Consider the following 20715-nt stretch of genomic DNA (forward strand, 5'->3'; position numbering starts at 1 on the left):
CAAACAACTAGTAATTGCTGCTGAAGGAGAAAAAAATTACAGCTATATTGAAACTTGCAAAGGCGGAATTACATGGAGAAAAATGTAAAAAACTTAAACAACAAGATATAAACTTTTATTCTTTTATTCAGCTGCGCCCTTCTACGGGTAAAACTTCCTCAAATTTGCTACATTCCATGGTCGAGATAGTACTCTCCCATCTTGGTGTTGGAGGCGATAAGTTCCTATCTTGATTATCTCCACTACTTTGTAAGGGCCTTCCCATTTAGGGTCAAGTTTGCCGACGGGGTGCAAGACATCCACTTTTCTCATGACCAGATCGCCTACCTGGAAGGCTCTTGGTTTTACTCGATCATTGTAAGCTCTAGCCATGCGGGCCCTGTATCTCTCTGCTCGGACTGATGCTTCATCTCGCAGTTCATCGATCATATCCAAAGAGGCTCGAAGGGCCTGATCGTTCTCGAGTGGCATGTATTGTTTTACCCTTAACGAGGTCTCTCCTATCTCGGCGGGGGCTACAGCTTCGACACCGTGTACCAGGTTGAAAGGAGACTCCCCTGTCGACGAGCAAGGTGTAGTTCGGTATGCCCACAAGGCGCTCGGCAATTCTTCCACCCAATTGCCTTTAGCCTTGCCGAGACGGGTCTTCAGATGCTGCAATATAGTTCGGTTAGTTACCTCTGTTTGCCCATTGGCTTGTGGATTTCCAACCGATGTAAAAAACTGCCTGATAGAGAGACCTTCACACCATTCCTTTAATTTTCTTCCAGAGAACTGCGTGCCATTATCCGAGATCAGCGCTCGGGGAATCCCGAATCTACACACTATGTTTTTCCACAAGAAACTTATCACTTCTTTCTCCGAAATTTTTGCCAACGCCTCTGCTTCAACCCACTTTGTGAAGTAATCTACGGCAACTATGAGAAATTTTCTCTGTCCCGTAGCTAGGGGAAAAGGTCCCACCAAGTCCATTCCCCACTGGGCAAAAGGCAGGGGACTTTCCAGTGGTTGCAGCAACGTCGCGGGTTGATGGTAGAGATTGGCATGCTCTTGGCAAGCTCGACAGTGCTTCACCAATTGTAATGCGTCTTTCTTCATGGTCGGCCAAAAGTAACCTTGTCGTAAGGTTTTCCCGGCCAATGCTTTCCCTCCTAAGTGGTTTCCACAAATCCCTTCGTGGATCTCGCGGAGAACGTAATCAGCCTTGCTCGGAGTTAAGCACTTCAGGAATGGTTGACTATAGCCTCGTTTGTAGAGCTCTCCATCTATGATTGTGAATCGCGCAGCTCTTACCCTTAGCTTGCGTGCGACGGCAGGATCTTGGGGAAGATCGTTGTGCTTCAGGTAGGCAAGAATTTCGTCTTTCCAACTTGGTTCTTGTCCCTCTAAGCACAGTATATTGCATGTGATCTCTTCTGCTTCCTCCTTACTGATTGCTAAGAAGGTGATCTTCCTACTGTCGATGTTTGTCCAAGAACTAGCTAATTTAGCTAGACGGTCTGCCACTTCGTTTTTTGCCCTAGGCACTTGTTTTATGTCATAACTCTCTACCAGAGCGAGTAACTCATTGACCCGAGTCACGTACTCGGTCATCTTTTCCTCTTTGGCTTCATAAGTTCCCTTGACCTGGTTAACGACCAACTAGGAATCACTATGCACCACTAAACTTCTCGCTCCTACCGATAGGGCCAACTTAATTCCTGCTACGAGCGCTTCGTACTCGGCCTCATTGTTTGATGCAGAAAACAACAATTTGATAGAATACTGAAATATATCACCTTGAGGACTCTCCAGCACCACCCCGGCTCCACTCCCATGCACGGTGGAGGATCCGTCAACATAAACCACCCAAGTTGGGATGGAGCATTCTGCTTCATTAGTCGTCATTTCAACGAGGAAATCTGCGAGGACCTGTGCTTTAATAGCTGGGCGAGGTTGAAATTCAATTCCAAATTCGCTCAGCTCAACAGCCCACTTAACCATTCGTCCAGATGCCTCTAGACCAGATAGCACTTGCTTGAGAGGGTGATTGGTAAGCACGACCACTCGGTGACATAGTAAGTATGGGCGTAATTTCCTCGTTGCAGTTACTAAGGCTAGCGCTAATTTCTCAATGTTGGTGTATCGGAGCTCTGCCCCTTGCAATGTCCGACTGACGTAATATACGGGTCTATGCTCTCTTCCCACATTCACCACGAGCACAGCACTGATCGCGTCGGATGAGGTTGCCAGATAGAGCAACAACGTGTCCCATGATTGGGGCTTTGTTAGAAGTGGGGGTGTAGTCAAATACTTCTTCAGCTCCTCGAATGCCTGCTGACATTCCTCCGACCACTTGAATCCCTTTCCCTGTCTTAGAATTCTGAAAAAGGGCAGACCTTTGTCTGCAGCTCTAGAAATGAAACGATTCAACGCTGTCATTCTCCCCATTAATTCTTGTACCCCTTTCACACTTCGTGGCGGACTCATGCTTAAGATCGCCTTTATCTTCTCGGGGTTTGCTTCTATTCCTCTTTGTGAGACCATGAATCCAAGGAACTTGCCACCCCGCACACCGAAAGAACATTTTTCCGGATTCAGCTTCATTTGATACTTTCGCAACACGCCAAAACATTCTTCGAGGTCATCCACATGCTTGACTGCCTGAACACTTTTCACAAGCATGTCGTCTATATATACTTCCATGTTCCTCCCAATCATGTTCGCGAACATCTTGTTCACCAATCGTTGATATGTTGCTCCAGCGTTCTTAAGTCCAAAGGGCATCACCTCATAGCAATAGATCCCTCGATCGGTGATGAAACTTGCTTTTTCTTGATCTTCGGGTGCCAATCTTATCTGATTGTACCCTTGGTGGGCATCGAGAAAACTGAGCAGTTCGCATCCGGCAGTCGAGTCAACCAATAAATCGATTCGAGGTAATGGGAAAAGATCTTTGGGGCAAGCCTTGTTTAAATCAGTGAAATCTATGCAAAGACGCCATTTTCCACCGTTTTTTGGGACTAGAACAACATTTGCCAACCACTCCGGGTATGACACGGGTCTGATGTAGTTGGCTCTTATGAGTTTTTCAACTTCTTCTGCTATATGTTTGTTTTTTTCCGGGCCAAAAGACCTCTTTTTTTGCTTAATTGGTTTCATCTGTGGATTCACATTAAGATGATGGAGCGCGTACTCAGGGGATATCCCAGGTAATGGCCCGTCACCCCAGGCGAATGCATCAGTGTTGCGTTGCAAAAAAGCTACTAAAACGCTCTCCACCTCTTCTGACAGATCGGATCCGATCTTGAGGGTTCTTTTCGGGTCACCTGGTACTATTTCAATGCGCTTGAGAGCCTCTGCTGCGGTCATTCTTTCTCTATCCTCTGACTCTCCCTCTACGAGGTGCACTCCATTGTCGCTTGAGTCTTGCTCAAGCTTTTGCTTCTTCCCTTTTATGGAATCTATCCCGGGGCCTTGCCTCCTCCGAGTCTCCACCGCGTCTTGCAAAATAGAAGCATGACATTCTCTAGCAAGCCTGCTATCTCCCACCGCTTCTCCTGCTCCGTCAGAAGTCGGGAACTTCAATTTCATGTGATAAGTGGATGCGACGGCGCGAAACAAGTTTAGGCTTGGACGGCCTAGTATTACGTTGTAGGCCGAGGGAGCTTTCACCACTAGAAACTTTACCATTTTCGTGCTCCGCCTTGGATAAGATCCTAATGAAATGGGTAAAATAACTTCTCCCATTGCTTCAACCACTTCTCCCGTAAAACCGACGAGAGGTGTTTTCACTTGCGCTAGTTGAACATTGCTTAGACCCAGCTTCTGGAATGCATCATGAAAAATGATGTCTGCCGAGCTTCCTGAGTCTACCAATATTTTCTTTACCCAAAAATTGGAAATCGTAGCAGAAATTATTAAGGCATCGTTGTGTTCTCCCCGAGGGGATTCCAAATCTTCACCCCCAAAAGTCACGTCAACATCTGTCATCGATACCTCGTTTACCGGCTGAAGTGCGGCTACGCGCGAGGAAGTGTGATCTGCACGGGCGGCGCGCGCGAGACTTTTTCTCGCACGGTTTGAATCTCCACAAGCGGGCCCTCCAGTTATAACAGATATGATGCCCCCAGTGGGCAGGTTCTCATCTCTATGCTTAGCTTTCTCGCTCATCTCTCCTTGCTCATGTCTCTGCCCACGTGGATGACTGTCGTCACGACGCCTATTGTCTCGCTGCTGACCGCGACGCCTATCCACGTAGTCACTTAAATATCCTCGCTTGATCAACTTTTCTATCTCGGCCCGAAGGCTGAAACAATCCTCGGTAGAATGGCCTTTATCTTTGTGGAAACGACAATACTTGTCAGATCTCTGACGCTTAGGATTTTCCTTCATTGGACGCGGGGGTTGCAACAAACCCTGTTGCTCTGCCACTACCAGTATCTCTGACAGACGTGCCTTCAAAGGAGTATACTGGAGCCGTGGGCTTTGAGCTGTTCGCTTCTCCTCTCTCCTTTCCGGTCTCTCTTCTTCCCTTCTTCTTTTCCCCAAGTACCGCGGTTCGATAGCCTCCTCTATTCGTATATATTTCTCAGCTCTTTCCAACAACTCCTCCAATGAATTAGGGGGTTTTCCAGCTATCGATTCCTTGAATTTCCTGTGACGGAGGTTCTGCTGTACTATTCCGGCTAACAGGTCATGGTTAACATGGGGAACTTCATGCACAGCCTGCGTAAATCGCTGTACATACTCTCTCAGGCCCTCACCGTCTTTCTGAATTACAGTAAACAAGTAAGCTGCAGTTTTTGGATACTTCTTGTTGATAGAGAATTGGTGGAGGAAACGCTGAGTCAGGTTCTCCAAACTATCTATGGTCCCTGAGGGAAGCTTGTTGAACCAAGCAAGCGCTCGGCCAGCTAGCGTAGTTCGGAAGATTTTGCAGTAAGCGGCATCACTGATATCGTAGAGGTCAGCTTTCGCATAAAATCTATCGAGATGCTCTTGCGGGTCGCCTGTTCCATCAAACTCTGACAAGTTGGGGATTTTCATTCCTGCTGGCAATGACTCAGCCAATATGGCGGTGGTAAAAGGGCTGCGCCGAGCAGGTAAAATGGCCAGGTGGCTATCTTGTCCACTCAAAGTGCGTGATCCCTGTGCGTAAGTAGGGAGTGTGGCACTTTCTCTATGCGTGTGGGGACGATGCGTTCGACCATCTGATTCAGCTTCTCTGCGCGTCTTATCCTTGTTCCTTAATGTACCGCCAGGGTCACGAGAAGATGAATCTTCTCCAGGAGTTGTTTCACCGGTATCAGTATGTTGGCGGTGCGCTAGCGCCTGGGCAACTGCTTCGGCCGCGGCGCGAGTGGCTGTTTCTTTAACCAAGGCCTCCAATGCTTCGCGGGTGATGAGCATTTCTTGCTGCGGAGGAGGCTGAGGTGGGCGTCCCTCCCTAGTAGCATCGCGAGAAGAGTGCGAACGAGTGTGCATCCTCGAGTGACGAAGTAACTTTCCCACAGACGGCGCCAAGCTGATGCAGCTAAAATAAATGAGTCGCGTAGACTGCACACGCTAGATCTGACTGGTTAATAAACTTGCCCACTTGGCCCGTAAACGAGCTCGCCTGGCTGGTAAACGGATCCACGTAGACAATACACGGTTAATTGCTGGGTGTCACCTGCGTCACGAACACTCGTCAGAAAGCGCCGGGAGGATTCCCGGCGTAGGCACTCCGACGCTCAAGTCAGTAAACGATCAGAGAAAAACTCAGAGAACTCAAGAGCTTTAGAGGAAAAATGAGAGCATACCTTGAACAATGAGAGACGTCCTCAATTTATAGAATTTCGAGAGTGCCTAGTGGGCTTGGGCCTTTACAAGCAATTTGGGCTTTAACATTGATTTGGCCAACTAATATAATTACTAATTGGACTATCACCAAATTAGTCACCAAAAATTAAATAGGACATTACTAAATAGTCATTACCTATCATAGGTGATCTAAATAAGAGATCCGTCTCACAAATACAATCCGTAAAATCGCACACAAATTTTTGTCTATTAATCTTTTTATTCTAATAAAAATGAAATTTGGCTAAATTTAGTGTAGGCGATCTCGTCTTTAACGTAGTAAAATGAAGTTTGTTGTCAAATAATACACACACACACACACACACACATATATATATATATATATATATATATATATATATATATATATATATATATATAATTTTGATATCTTGCACACCTACCGTGTACACTTGTGTGAGTACCAATGATGTGTCACTCACCTATTGGATATGATGAAATATAGAAAAATTACGCATTCATTGGGTAAGTGACACCTTATCGGTGCTCACTAAGGTGTGCACGGTAGGTGTGCAGAATATCAAAACTTTATATATATATATATATATATATATATATATATATATATATATATATATATATATATATATATATATATATATATATATATATATATATATATTATTGTTGGTGTCGAATTTTATTTATTATTTTTCAGAGAGGGAAAAGAAGAGATGGGGTGTTTCCCTTGCTCTGGAAAATCATCATCGAAAAAAAAGAAAACCGAGAGAGAGTGTGGGAATAACCCCAACAATTATCAGCGTCGAAGAGATGATCGTGCACAGGTGTCACAAGGTGTGTATGATCGAATCAATGCCTGCGTTTTCCATTTCTTTTTTTGAATACTTGTTTTCGAGATTGATCTTTTTGCCCCCGAATATTTTGGCAATTTTCGAGAAATTTCTACGTGAGTTTTTGCAAGATGTCCGTTTTGTTTTGATCTCCCTTTTGGGATTTAAATTGATCGAAGGAAATATTTTATTTCATTTCGTCATTTCTTTGATCGTTGTGGGGTTATTTATGCCGCGCGCTCTGTTGTGGCAATTCAGTTTTATTGATCTGCATGGGAGTGTTTCTCCTCTTTCTCGTGATCCGAAAAGAAATTCGATTGAATGATTTTCATGAATTTTTATCTTAGTTTTCAAGCCGAAAGGTTGCTATTCTTTTTAAAATTTTCTGTAGCGTAACATTATGTTTAGATTTTCTGTAGCGTAACATTATATTTGTTGTGTAATTTCTTTGTTGTTAAGATACAGTGGGAGTAAATCCACCTGGAGTGGTGAACGAGGAGTCTAGAGCTACAAATCAAGCTGCCACTGGGAACACGATAACTGAGGCTGGACCCAGTAACGTAGAGACCAAGGCTGTCGAAGCACGGAATTTTGCCTATGCTAACTTAGTAGTTGCAACACAGGATTTCAAGGAAGAGTTTTTTCTTGGTGAGGGGGGCTTCGGAAGAGTTTATAAAGGTGTTTTGCGGGATACTGGTGAGGTTGGTGTCAATTTTTTTTTTTTTTTATCGTTTACATTGCTTAATCGCTTCACCTGATGATAGATCATCCTATTCCTTAGGAAGGTGTTTAAATGCCAGTTTATGGTGGGTGGCCTGAATTTGATTTCCTGCTTTTATGCAGACTGTAGCTATCAAGCAACTTGATCATAATGGATGCCAAGGGACTCGGGAATTCTTGGTAGAAGTTATGACATTAGGCCAGAGTGACCACCCGAATCTTGTCAAATTAATAGGCTATTGTGCAGAGGGAGATCAGAAGCTGTTAGTCTATGAGTACATGCCTATGGGTTCTTTGGAGGAACATTTACATGGTATATCTCTAGCAATTTTGCTTCAAATACTACTATTTTTGTATAGAATAGTGTTCGATTTCCTCCTCTAATTTATTCGCTTAGATCCTCAACCCATTGGAAGACAATTGGATTGGAACACCCGAATGAAGATAGCAGCTGGTGCAGCAAAAGGGTTGGAGTATTTGCATGACAAGATGAATCCGCCTATTATATACCGTGATTTGAAGAGCTCAAACATTTTACTTGGGAACGAGTATCATCCAAAACTCTCTGATTTCGGTTTGGCAAAAGTTGGTCCTTCGGGTGATCAGACCCATGTTTCCACCAGGGTGATGGGCACATATGGATATTGTGCGCCTGAGTACGCAATGACTGGGCAGCTTACTTTCAAGTCCGATATTTACAGCTTTGGTGTTGTTCTTCTGGAGATTATCTCAGGCAGAAGGGCTATTGAAAGTCGAAGAAATGGCGTGGAGCAAAATCTTGTCTCGTGGGTGAGTATTCTCAATCTCTACTCTTTCCCGTGTTAACCTACTGTTCCTAGTCTAGAGCAGATATTTCATGCTCATGCCATTAAAAAAGATGTCTTTTAAGCAAAATAGCTACTATCTTATGGTATACACTGATGCCAGGGCAGATCCCATGAGATCGTTCTAACAAAATTAAAATTTTAAGCCTCGAATCTATTGAGTCTACCCCGATCACCCCATCTTGCCTCCTTGCATCCAAAGTGTGATGTGCCCGTGCCCTGTTTTCCTACATCTTGAACTTTTTATAAAACTTGCCAACTATTTGTTTCCTATCCAACGACATGACTGAATTTGCGAAATTTGATGTTGAGCAAGAGTTCTTCTGGAAGTTGGATTCATAGTTGTCAAAGGCGAGCGCTAAAGGCGAGAGGCGCCATCAGGCCAAGACCCTGCGTCTGGGACCCAGGCACCGCGATTCAGTAAAGCGAGTTCAGACACTAGCCTGGACTAGTCTTGAAAGTTTACTTAGGCGCGCTTTGGTAATTTTTTTTTAATTACTTGTTTAAAACAAATAACCCAAACCCTAGCAACCCAATGCCCTAACACCGGAATCAGAAGAAGAGAGCTCTGAACAGAAGAACGAGTTAAATGCATCTACGTCCAAAACAATCAGAAAAGATCGATTTCACATCTTTTGGATGAAGAGGAAGAAGAAATTATTGTTGATCAATAAAATCACGAAGTTCAAGAAGAACACAAATAGGGTTTCTGATTATTCGATGGAAGAAGATGAACTTGATTTGGATGATTGAAGAATTTTATTCATGTTACTAATTACTGTGACTTAATTATTTCATATTTTAATATATTTATTATAAGGTAAATATATATTTTTTAAAATTTAAAAATGAGTGCCTTGCTTCCGCAAGACGCACGCCTCACCTTGCGTCTTTCGCCTCAGGCTACATGGTCTCGGTGTGCTTTGAGCCCTTGACATCTATGGTTGGATTTGTTCATTCTATAGCCATATCTTAGCATCCCATGTTTCATAGTTTTTAACTAGAGATAATACATTGATGGAATTTTATTGTCTTTGGTGATTATGGTATTTCTCTGCCATGAAATATTCTAACGAGCTTATGTTACGTAATACTTATTTGTTTTCAGGCCAAACCTTTGTTCAAAGATCGTAAAAAGTTTTATCTAATTGTCGATCCGGCACTGGAAGGTCGATTTCCTGTTCGAGGCTTGTACCAGGCTATTGCAATAACTGCAATGTGCGTTCAAGAACAGCCCAGCCTGCGTCCTCTTGTCGCTGATATTGTTACAGCATTGAATTTCCTTGCTTCTCAAAAATATGATCCCAGTATCGATCCGATCCAATGTTCGGGGAAGAACTCTTCTTCACATAGACCTAGAAGAGGCACCAACTAGCGGTTCGTTCGAATTCTACTTATCCTGTGATCAGTTTTGTACTACCTATGATTACAGGTAGTTGCGTTGCTGCTTCACGATCATTCCATGTAAATGGTAGTTTTTGAGGTTTAAGCACGGGACGTGTCTTTCATTCAAAACAAAAGAAAACAAAGTTAGATAGATTATCTTTTGCCATTGATATTAAAGCTTGAAACTTTTAACTCAGTTTAATGAGAATTCAACTACTGTTGGCAGAAATATTGTCTTGAGCTATAAAAAAATCACGTCGATCAACTAAATAGACTAATAGGAGGGCTATTGGGTTTCACGACATGAATAATTTAGTCCAAGTGCATATCAGATGCATCAAAACTCAAAAGAATCATCATCCCCGGTAATTTTGCTAATTCTTCTATTTGAATGAAAGTATTTTGTCTCCAAAAAAAAAAAAAAACTGCTCACTTAGCACATGTATATTTGTTCATATTAGATAATCAATGATCAACTTGTTCTACCCTACCAACTCTAGCTGTCCAATTGAAAATTTGTTGTCTCCAGTGAACCAAGATTTCTTAAACAATCTAGAACTTGTTATGTTGAGATATTATCAAGAGTTTCGACTTAAGCGATGTGATAAATCCTAGTCGAAGTGTGTTTATACAAAAAATGTATAAATCAAGTCTTTCAACAAATTTTTTTTAAGTGAAAGAAGGGGTGACGTATAACTTTTTATCTCCAAACATCAATAATACCTTTTCATTTAAATGCTCATTTACTATATATATATAAACTATTTATGTGGTCCAGTTAAGTCTAATTGTTCAAAAAAGAGTTTTAACACCTACTAACTGCTAAACTCTATTTCGATCAACAATTTTATATGTCAACAACTAAACTTTTATTCATAAAAAATTAAACTTCAATATTTTTAAAAGATCATCAGCATATTTTATATAAATAAAAAATATGTAAAATAACCAAAAAATTTATTTTGATCTTAAATTTTATTATCACATATATTTTATCGTATGTGTTAGTATGGATATACAAATATTGGTATATTTTCATATAAATATATAAAATATTAGGATTTAAAATTTTGATTTACCAAAATTTTATTAAAATATGAGTTAAAATACAAAATATCTTAAAGATATTATTTGATATAAATTTAATTTTTTGTTATTTTATATTATATGATATATCCTCCTAATGATTAATGAAATAATTTTTATATTATAAAGATATTATTTGATATAAATTTAAATTTTTTGTTATTTTATATTATTTGATAAATCCTCCTAAAGTAGGTATTATGTGAGACCGTTTCACGGATCTTAATCTGTGAAACGGGTCAACCCTGCCCATATTCACAATAAAAAGTAATATTCTTAGCATAAAAAGTAATAATTTTTTATAGATTATCCAAATAAAGATCCGTCTCACAAAATACGATCCGTGAGACCGTCTCACACAAGTTTTTGCCATCCTTATAATGATTAATGAATTTATATTATAAAGATATTTATTTGATTTCTATTATATTAAAAAAATACGATTTTTACCAAAATATCACAGTGATAATCCAGACTCTTGAGAGTGAATATAGAAAGAAGTCTACATGGCTACAACCAAACAGAAAACTTTCCCCGCGCCTTTCGGAATTCAGAATTTGTCAATAGAATCCCTTCTATCACATAGCACTGCTACATTTTCTCCATATCCTTTATCTCCCTCCCTGTGTAGAACACATTTTTAATCCTCTCCACAATGGCGAGGCAAACGAATAGTTCGCGAGCCGTCCATGCGATCGACTTGCCCCAAGATTTGCAGCTCGAATCCCCAAAGACTGGCAGAATCGAGAGAAACCCATCTCTTCCAGTGTACAGAAAAGGTTCCAACTACTTCAAGAATGACATTTCGAGGCCCAGGCTGCGCGATATTCTGGGTCATCTCATTCCTATGGTGCTGGTGCTTTGCCTCTTCATTCTTTGGTGGTTTTCTCAACCTGGTATATGCATATACTTTTATGATCATTTCAAGAAGTTATCTGTTAATCTTTCTTGTAGTTCGTTTAATTTTAATGGACTTTCTTGAATACCCTTCCAATATTGTATTCAAGATCGTTGATGTTGGGCATGTAGGGTTGCTCTATATGTATGCATGCATGCATGATTCTTCGTTTTCGTTTTATCTTTCTGTCATAAAACGATTTGATAGTAACACATTTGTGTGAAAAACTCTAAATCTTGATGATTGTAATCTCACGCATTCATGGTAGATATGAATTTGAATACAAGTTTGGTGTACTTAGTACTTTATTATATTTTTATTTGATCTTTTTTGTTACAATATAATATAAAATGGCTCATTAGATAATTATTGTTTGTATGTTTAATTTAAAAACAGTGGATTTGGAGAGGAAAAATGAAATAGCGGTTGGAAAAGAAGATACGCCGGAGCCAATGAATGTTACCAATGCCCATCTTGGTTCTCTTACATCAACAACATCTACGCCGTATCCATTGGTTCCATACGCCCGGATTTCGAAGAAAAGTAGCAGAGCAGAACGAGCGGTGGGTACTACTGAGTAATATAGATCTTGGAGCCATTTTACATTCTGAATTCTGATCAATATATACTTTGAAGAGGCAAGCAAATCAAGAACCAGTAGGTTGGATTTTAATTCATGGCATTTTTAGACTAATATTTTCCGTCGGATATAAGTGTAATCGATCAATATGGTTCGATGCATGGACTGTATAGCTTTTTTCTTTTACTGATAACGGTGTAAAGAAACCACGACATCTACCAATGATGTCTGTGAAGTACTAATCCTCTCTGAAAATTTACTGTCTTCTGTGCTGATTCTTGTGGATAAGATTCTTGATGAATAATGCATATTATCTTACCATGTTGAGAAATAGGCCCTAAAAGCAAGGCAAAAACATATATGATAGTGGAACATGAACTAAATCTATAACCATAGCAGAAATTATTGAGACAAAAGCAAGACAAAAACATAATTGAAGTTGTTCCTTAGTTATAACCATAGCAGTAATTATTGGGTTATTAGACAACTAGTAGATATGGAATATTAATTAAAATAGATTATTTGAATAAGTGTTCAAATTGTAATATTAATTGATTTCATATTTATAGATATTCGGAGCATTATACAAAACCCGACAACCTCTTTGCGGTTTCCTTGAAAAAATGTAGATAATTTTGGATATTTCCATATTTACTTGGATGGAGGGATTTGAGTGCATGGATTTCAAATTCATTTTATTCTTTGGATGAATTTATGATGAGTGAATTTTAATGTGTAGATAGATTATGAGGAAATATCAAAGAACTATCATCTTCAATAAATTTTTTCTCTTTTTTTCTTCAGTTTATTGTATTTTACAATATATTATTTGTAGTTAAATTATCATCATTAGGTCATCTTAAATAATCGTTTTCTTAATCGTTATTATAAATAAACTATAGTTTCATTAAATATTATTTCATATTAATTAATAGTTTAATTCTCATTCTAAATTTATCATATTAAATTTGCCTTTTTTTTTTTGTCTTTTTTTCCTTTTACCAACTAAAAATTAAACATATAATTTCTAATACCAATGACTTATAATCACTTCTTATTTATAAATATTTTTTTATTACTCATAACTCTCTATTTTTTTTTAATCACATTTAAGTTATAAACTTATTATCGTAAACTGCACAATTTTTTCCGAATACTCCAGTAATTTTACTATTTCTCAACGTGCTAAACATTTGCGTGATGACACAGCTAGAGGGAATGGATTTTAATCTGATCATGGTGATGTTCTTGAGAAAGTTGAGGCCTCACATTCCCTTTTTTCCTTCTTTTGGGTTTTCTGTAGTTTGAAATTCCCTGATATTTGCACTTCAAGGAGGTTGTGTGTAGGGATATAAACGAACCAAACTGTTTGTAAGTTATTCGAAGCTTGATTCGATAAAAGCTCGTTTGAGCTCGTTTAATGAGACTCATTAAGATAAACAAACCAAACTCAAGATTTACGGTATTCGGCTCGTTAGCTCGTGAACATGTTCGTTGGTAAGTTCACGAGTAATCTTTTAGATGAAAAAATAATAGTTTTGATATTTGATTTATTGATTTTGCATATTATTTATGAAATATATAGAAAAATCTATTAAATTTATTTATATAATATATTTTTTTAAATATATAATTTACTTTTTAATTAATTTAATGAAAATTTAAATGTATAATTCATATATATTAAGCTTGTTTAGGCTCGATAAAGTCTTGAATAAGCTCGTGAGCCATGCATATATTCTTTAAATAAAGCTCGAGCTCGGCTCGATTATAAACGAACAAAGTTCCAACATTCAAGAGTTCGGCTCGACTCGATTACATCTCTAGTTGCGTGAGTTTTTGTTGTGTTAAGGCTCATCTTCATTTTTGTTGTTCAATTTGTGCAATATACAGTGTGTTTTTCTCAAAATTTGTAACATCTTTTCGTTGTAAGTTTATCACAAAAACTCAATAACAAGTCTAACTCGATTATGTGAAACAAATTTCTCATGATCTATTGGTTTCATCTAAATTCTCCCGATAAACAAATCAAGTTCGAGTCCCTCACCCCTGGTTTAGGAATTTCAAAAATGAAAATAAAAATTTTTATATTCCATCACATTACATAGCGGATATAGTATAATTTAATTTTTTTTTTGAAAAAAAAAACAGTGTTGGATACACATAAAAATCGAGATGTTAAAATGAGTTAGATTCGTAGTTGTAATCTATCCGTTTCTCCACATCAAACATAAATTGATTAGGTCTCTCCGACTAACCCGTCCCATTGCCTATCATAAGTTGATTGAGTACTTGAATTGACCATATCTCGACTCATAAAAAATACGGTTTGAGATGCTCAAGCCATTTTGCCATATCTATGCAAAAGTACATTTTTTTTTTTTGAAAATTGAGAATATTATTTAATTTATTTTCCAATTTGTGAAGCTCATTCGCACATCACGTCTTTGAATGGATTTTAAAGTAGGGGAAGTTATTGAAAAATCCCCAATCATAAAATTTCTTTGGCTTCACTCCCTACCCACAAAATTGTAGTACTATGTCATACAAAATGTGGTACACTTCATGTGGAAATGTGGTACACTTCATGTGGAAATGTGGTACTAAAAAAGTACCTAGGGACTGAACACAAAAAAAAAAGGCGGCTGGGGACTGAACCCAAATTTCCCGTTTAAAGGGGGGCAGCCGAGAGGCACACCAAAAGCAATCATTAATGGTTCGGCTGTCGCTTAAGTTTTACCACTGATTTGGAGTTTACCTATATATGTAAATTACATATATTTTTGTTTCTGAAAATTAGACTCTGTTTTGGTATTTATTTTATAAGCAAAAAAGAAAAACAATGTATGTGTTGGACAATATTTTTGTAAATGTTTTATGGAAATATTTTTAAAAAAATTGTTCTCCAAGTATAATATTTAATTAATAATTGAGAGTTATTGTTTTTGAAAATTTTAAAAACGAAGACCATACGGGTAATAAATTACAAATATGAAAACAAATTGTGCAAAAGAGATTTTATAAAATAGTTATCAAAATATCTTCTTAATTTTTTAATTATAAAAATTAATGTTTTTATAAAATAATTGTGCAAATGCATATTTATTCTTAAAAAAATTAAAACTTTTTAACTTTTTTTATTTATAAAAAGCACTTTTATAAACATTTGTTCGAGATATATTTGATAAAATGATTTCATAATCTAGTTATCATTTAACCTAATGAATACAATAAACAGTAATTACTTTTAGAAGTTATGTCACTATGTCTAATAGTGCAATTATAAATTTGTATATAAACTTCCAAGTCACATTTTCTTTGAGGGAATTTAAATTTTAATCACATATTTGTCTTATTGTGATTTTAATCATCTATATTATCAAATTTCATTTTTAGTTCGATATTTTTGTTTTTTTCTTTTCCGTTTGTAGCAGACATAACGTTGACATAATGTCGATGTGATACTCATATGTAGAATATGTCATATCAGTATTTTCGATATAGAAATATTATAATTGCAAAAAAAAGATAAATGATCAAAATTACAAAGATACAAATAAACATAATAAAAATTATGATTTTTCCAATTTTAAACTTACATTGTGTCGCACCAAAATATATCGAGAATATGCTTTGGCTAAATACGGTGTGTGTGGTTGTAAAATATATATTTTTACTTGCAAATTTTTAACATGATATCTATTATTTTTCGTACAACTTCATTAGTTGCGTGATGATCTCAGCCTGAGATCTGATGTTGTCGTTTCTTGTTGTGAATTTAAAAACATCAACTTTCAGTTGGAAAATAATTTTTTCTGTCCAACAACTTATTATTTTTTAGTTTTTCCTTTAAAATCAATTTTTGATTTTGGTTTAATAATTTTTAAATTTTGGTTATTTTGATCACTCAACCATCAGAATATTCAATTTTCGTCGGAAAACATTGATTAGATTGTGGCCAAAGGTGACGTAGCAAACAAATTGGGGATTTATTAATTCTAGATAGAAATCAACTTAACATATATAATACAAACAAATCAAGTAAATTTACAAGTTCTATGCATTTCACCAAATAATTCAACGATTGTGACACCATAATATGTTTTAGTCATTACTTAATCAGAATTTTCTGAGGAAAATTCAATATTTCGGTGGTATGTGAACCAAAATGTCCAAAATTCAAAGTAATTATATCAAAAACCTAAATTTGAAAAGGGAAAAAATATATGTCACAATATTTGATAATCATCTTTATCTGCATTAATACAAAGACATGCATTGCCATGCAATTTAAGAATCGTTACAAAAAATAAAACATTTAACATGCAATAAAACGAACACCTATAATTGGGGTCATTGGATTTAAGACATTTATGTTTGACTCACGTCATCCTATGCGTGTAAAACAGGGGGTGGCCCAAATTAGTGCGGCTGACCGGATCGAATAATATTTTTTATAAAAATTATTTCTGTATATATGATTTTTCCAAATAATTTGCTTACCTTCCAAACTCCATGGATTTAAAGAATTCTAAGTTTTTTTAAAAAAATAGACACTTCTAACTGTATAGAAAGTTACATATTTGGTTTCATAACTTAGGACGTTTTTTTTTTGGTAATTTCTCGGTTTCAATAATTTATATTTTGTTCAATTCGATTCTTTTTCATCTAAGTGCATGCATGATGATTTAGCTCCAGAAAATGACGAAGTGACACCGAAAATTTGATTTTATCTTTTCACCATGGTTAACCACAAGTATAAATTTTTTTTATAGCTTTATTTTTTTTTTTTTACATAAATGTAAAAGATGCATGCATGAAGTAATAATTAGGATGTGGTTTGAAAATTATTTGGATAGACGTCTATTGTGAATGTGGTATTCTCTCAGGACCACGGGTCCTGTAGCACAATCAGAAAATGTCATTTAGAGGAGATAAAGTATTAAAAAATATATATGTAATTTTTCACTTTGTATATATAATTATAAACAGAATTAAATTAAGTAATCGCATCATTCAAAATGATTTGCTAAATACAATAATCGTCTTTCTTGATTAAAATAGGGGAAACGTTGTGTTCAAGCTACTATATAAATTAAAGTTTTGATTTACACTGTTACCAACATCTATAAATTTTGGTAAAACGGCAAACTATATATCAGTCTTACAACTGATATCAGAACCCAAATCATGAGTTCGATTCTCATTGATGATAAGGAATACAATTATCGAGAAGAAAATTGTTGAGTGTAATAATTTTTCAGTGTTTGAGTTGTTGTAAGATTTAAAAGATTTGAGTTGCATCGTTAACACCGAATACCTTACAAGAAGAAATAAAGGGTAATGTGTTGTGCCATCGACCATCTTATGCTGTTTAGTGGTATGTATTTAGAGAAGGCGTAGTCAATTGCAATATGATCAATAATAACTAATTTAGTAAATACAACTAAATGCCGAGGCAGACACGCATGCAATTATTATTTCATTATTAATTAATGTGTGGCATGCCAATGCCATCCCTCCTGTAAAATGATATTCATTATTAGTATTTAACCCGTACGATGCACGGGAGGATATTATTAAAAATTAGTAAAAAATGAATAGATATTTAAATTTACTAACGTAAGGGCGATCGTTATATTCTCGAGTTTTGAATACTTTAATCTTAAAGTAAAAAATGAATAGATATTAAAAATTAAAAATTAGTAAAAAATGAATAGATATTAAAAAAATCATTTTCATTTAGTAAAAAATGAATAGATATTAAAATTAGTAAAAAATGAATAGATATTAAAAAAATCATTTTCTAACGTAAATATACTCTTGTCGTTATATTCTCGAGTTTTGAATTCATTGTTTGATTTGAGAACACTTTAATCTTAAAGTCACACACACTCTCATCTCATGCCATACAATACAATACAATACAATACAATATTTTTGGATAAAACATGTCTCTTGTAAAACGGTCTCACGAATATTTATCTGCGACACAGATTAATATTTCTATCGATATTCATAATAAAAAATAATATTTTTTTTCATAAATGATCCAAATAAAAGATCTGTCGTACAAAATAAGATCGTAACTATCATCTTCAGATTTGCAAGAAAGATATTATTAGTATATAATGTAGTACAGTTATCGACATTGGATCAATCATTGGCCAGTTAATTAATACAACAGAACATGCCATGGCAGAACCAAAAAACTCTGAATTTTTTTGATATTTGAAATTGAACTTATTCTAAAATTAATAAAATTTAAAAATATTTGAACCACCCAAGCTTTTACTAATGTGGCTTTGTCACATATAACATGTTGCTAGCTAGCAACGAGTTGAATGAAGATTATACAAAACTGCAAAGGTAACGTCTTAAGACTCATTTTGAATTATATGTATTGAATTAAATTGAATAATTTGCATATGAAATATTAAAATTATATACTAGTAAAAGTCGTGCGGTATGAGTTATTATTATTTTTAATTTGATCAAATCATAATAAACAATTAAAACACAATTATTTTCAATTTAGAAGAATTGTTCGATTTAACAGAGAAATTTTTGTTTAGATTTTTTTCTATATAAAATATGAATTTGAGGAAATTTTTAATAGTGTAATAAAAATAATTATGGAATTAAATATTTTGATCTAAAGTCTCGTGCATAATAATATAGTATAGAGATATCTTTCTGTCATAAAATGTATCTACCATGTAATGAATGCCAAAAAAGAAGTGCATGATCGTATGATGGTCTAAAAGGTGGTTGCAAATTGGTCCTTATAATATTGAAAATCAATGCGTGACTACTCAGCCATGCGGTTGCGCTGCCTGCCTTAGAACAAAGCCTGCAATCAATTAATTGCTAGATTATACATCAGCATGACACCCGCCTCGTCGGTACTGATTTTTCCCTGTCTAACTCTAGTATTCCATTTTTTTTAAAAAAATAAAATCACATTTAATCCTTTGCATCTCATACTGAGCAATTATTAATTTTTTTTATGCGACATGATATCGATACCGAAATTTTGGTACAATAACGGTGTGAAATTTGAAAATCTTCCGTATATACTGAAATACCGCAAATAATATATATAAATTAAAAATATATAATATTTTTTAACAATAAAGTTAAAATTTTTAAAAATATAAATATTTTTTCTACATAAAATATCATACCAAAATCTCAACATACCACAACATTTCAGTATAATCGATATACAAATTATATGAACCGAGGATATCAATATAAATATTTTTAATATAATAATTTTCGATATGATATACAGAAACTGGACGCACATCGATAGGAGATACACATGTAAAATCTTTTAAAAAAAGTTACCTATAAAATTCCTTAAAGATGGATGACACTGTAAAATGTGCATGCTACGCATGCATGCAATAGGCACGTGGGGCCTCAAACGATCGCCTTCAATCGACTCTGATATATCTCAGTCTTCTCCTAGCTATTTATATCTCCTAACAAGATCAACGAGTCAATACTTTTAAGTATCAATCACTATTTTCACGCAAATCACATAAAATTAAACTAGCTACCACCATCATGCCTAAAATTTCATCCACTCGATGGTGTCCAACCCCAGAACAGCGCATGATACTGAAGGAACTGTACAGCAGAGGAATAACGAATCCGAATTCTTCTCAGATACAAAAAATCACCGCCCACCTCTCCTTCTATGGCAAGATTCATGGCAAAAACGTGTTTTACTGGTTTCAGAACCATAAAGCCCGTGACCGCCAGAACCTCAAGAAGAAGCTTGCCATCGCCAAGCAACTGCACCAACAGCAACGCCCGTACCATCCTTGTTACAGCTTTGCGGAAAATATTCGTTTCGAAACTAATAATGGGGTGGTATTGGATGAAATGATGAAGCATGCATGGTCGACGGCTGAAGATCTCCCGAGAGATTGCAATGATTTGATGATGATTCGCACCTTCCCTTGCTGTGGGAATAGGCCCCAGCTGGAAACCCTGCAACTCTTCCCCCTCACGTCTCCAGGCCAAATGGATTATCAACATGAAATTACTGCTTCCAATCTTTGAAGGAATCTCCTGGTCAATCGAGTCCAAGTTAACCGCGGCGTAAAATTCGAGAAGCTACCCCAGATCAACTAGCTAGTAATTGTGTTTTACAGAAGATAAATTTACGTACTGTATTTTTAAATTTAAACAGCGTAAGTCTAATATAATTTAACCTTTTTCAATATAAATTTGTAGCAGCATTGTGTCCCAGCTAATGAATAGGGTGTATTTGTTGTTTGCCAACACACAGACACACACAGACACACATATATATATGTGTGTGTTTATATATATATATATATATATATATATATATATATATATATATATATATATATATATATATATATATCTTGCACAGGGGTTCATGGCGTCAGCTGTGCTGGCCGTCCAGTTGGATTAATTTTTTTTAAATTTAAAAATTTTAAAGATAAACAAACGCTTGTTCTTCTCTCATTGTCCATGTTCTTACCCCACACTGTACGATCTCAAATTAGAAACTAGAAGTGGAAGAGGCGAGGAATGGGTGGT

The 20715-nt window shown here is 36.1% G+C and overlaps 3 protein-coding genes across 4 annotated transcripts; 2 read left to right on the forward strand and 1 right to left on the reverse strand.

Annotated features, from left to right (window-relative positions):
- Window positions 1–141: 141 nt before the first annotated feature.
- On the reverse strand, window positions 142–5466 carry LOC140809018 (uncharacterized). The gene is made up of 2 exons (XM_073166474.1): window positions 1681–5466; window positions 142–1626 (listed from the first exon to the last, which is right to left on the reverse strand). The coding sequence occupies exons 1-2, from the start codon at window positions 5464–5466 to the stop codon at window positions 142–144; spliced, it is 5271 nt and encodes a 1756-aa protein (XP_073022575.1).
- Window positions 5467–6484: 1018 nt separating this feature from the next.
- On the forward strand, window positions 6485–9611 carry LOC140835243 (probable serine/threonine-protein kinase PBL7). Of its 2 annotated transcripts, none has more exons than XM_073200729.1 (5): window positions 6485–6639; window positions 7095–7336; window positions 7479–7668; window positions 7753–8144; window positions 9288–9611. In XM_073200729.1, exons 1-5 carry the CDS (start codon window positions 6519–6521, stop codon window positions 9552–9554), a joined length of 1212 nt encoding a protein of 403 aa, XP_073056830.1. In that variant the 5' UTR covers window positions 6485–6518; the 3' UTR covers window positions 9555–9611. The 2 variants fall into 2 exon arrangements, with proteins under 2 accessions (XP_073056830.1, XP_073056833.1); XM_073200732.1 differs by having other exon boundaries at window positions 6490–6639; window positions 7101–7336.
- Window positions 9612–19752: 10141 nt separating this feature from the next.
- Window positions 19753–20205, forward strand: LOC140809028 (protein WUSCHEL-like). Its single transcript, XM_073166485.1, has one exon. It carries the CDS (start codon window positions 19753–19755, stop codon window positions 20203–20205), a length of 453 nt encoding a protein of 150 aa, XP_073022586.1.
- The last annotated feature ends 510 nt before the right edge of the window (window positions 20206–20715 follow it).

The sequence above is a fragment of the Primulina eburnea genome, chromosome 1 (genome assembly GCF_022965805.1).
Source record: "Primulina eburnea isolate SZY01 chromosome 1, ASM2296580v1, whole genome shotgun sequence".
Classification (NCBI taxonomy): Eukaryota; Viridiplantae; Streptophyta; class Magnoliopsida; order Lamiales; family Gesneriaceae; genus Primulina; species Primulina eburnea.

What these genes read in the sequence shown, in the direction of transcription:
- LOC140809018 (XM_073166474.1), bottom strand. Translation starts at nt 5,466, where the DNA reads ATGCACACTCGTTCGCACTCTTCTCGCGATGCTACTAGGGAGGGACGC. An exon ending in GAATTAAGTTGGCCCTATCG is followed by an intron (nt 1,627 to 1,680) that starts GTAGGAGCGAGA and finishes GTCGTTAACCAG; the next exon opens with GTCAAGGGAACTTATGAAGC.
- LOC140835243 (XM_073200729.1), top strand. Translation starts at nt 6,519, where the DNA reads ATGGGGTGTTTCCCTTGCTCTGGAAAATCATCATCGAAAAAAAAGAAA. An exon ending in TTTTGCGGGATACTGGTGAG is followed by an intron (nt 7,337 to 7,478) that starts GTTGGTGTCAAT and finishes GCTTTTATGCAG; the next exon opens with ACTGTAGCTATCAAGCAACT. An exon ending in TTTGGAGGAACATTTACATG is followed by an intron (nt 7,669 to 7,752) that starts GTATATCTCTAG and finishes TTATTCGCTTAG; the next exon opens with ATCCTCAACCCATTGGAAGA.
- LOC140809028 (XM_073166485.1), top strand. Translation starts at nt 19,753, where the DNA reads ATGATACTGAAGGAACTGTACAGCAGAGGAATAACGAATCCGAATTCT.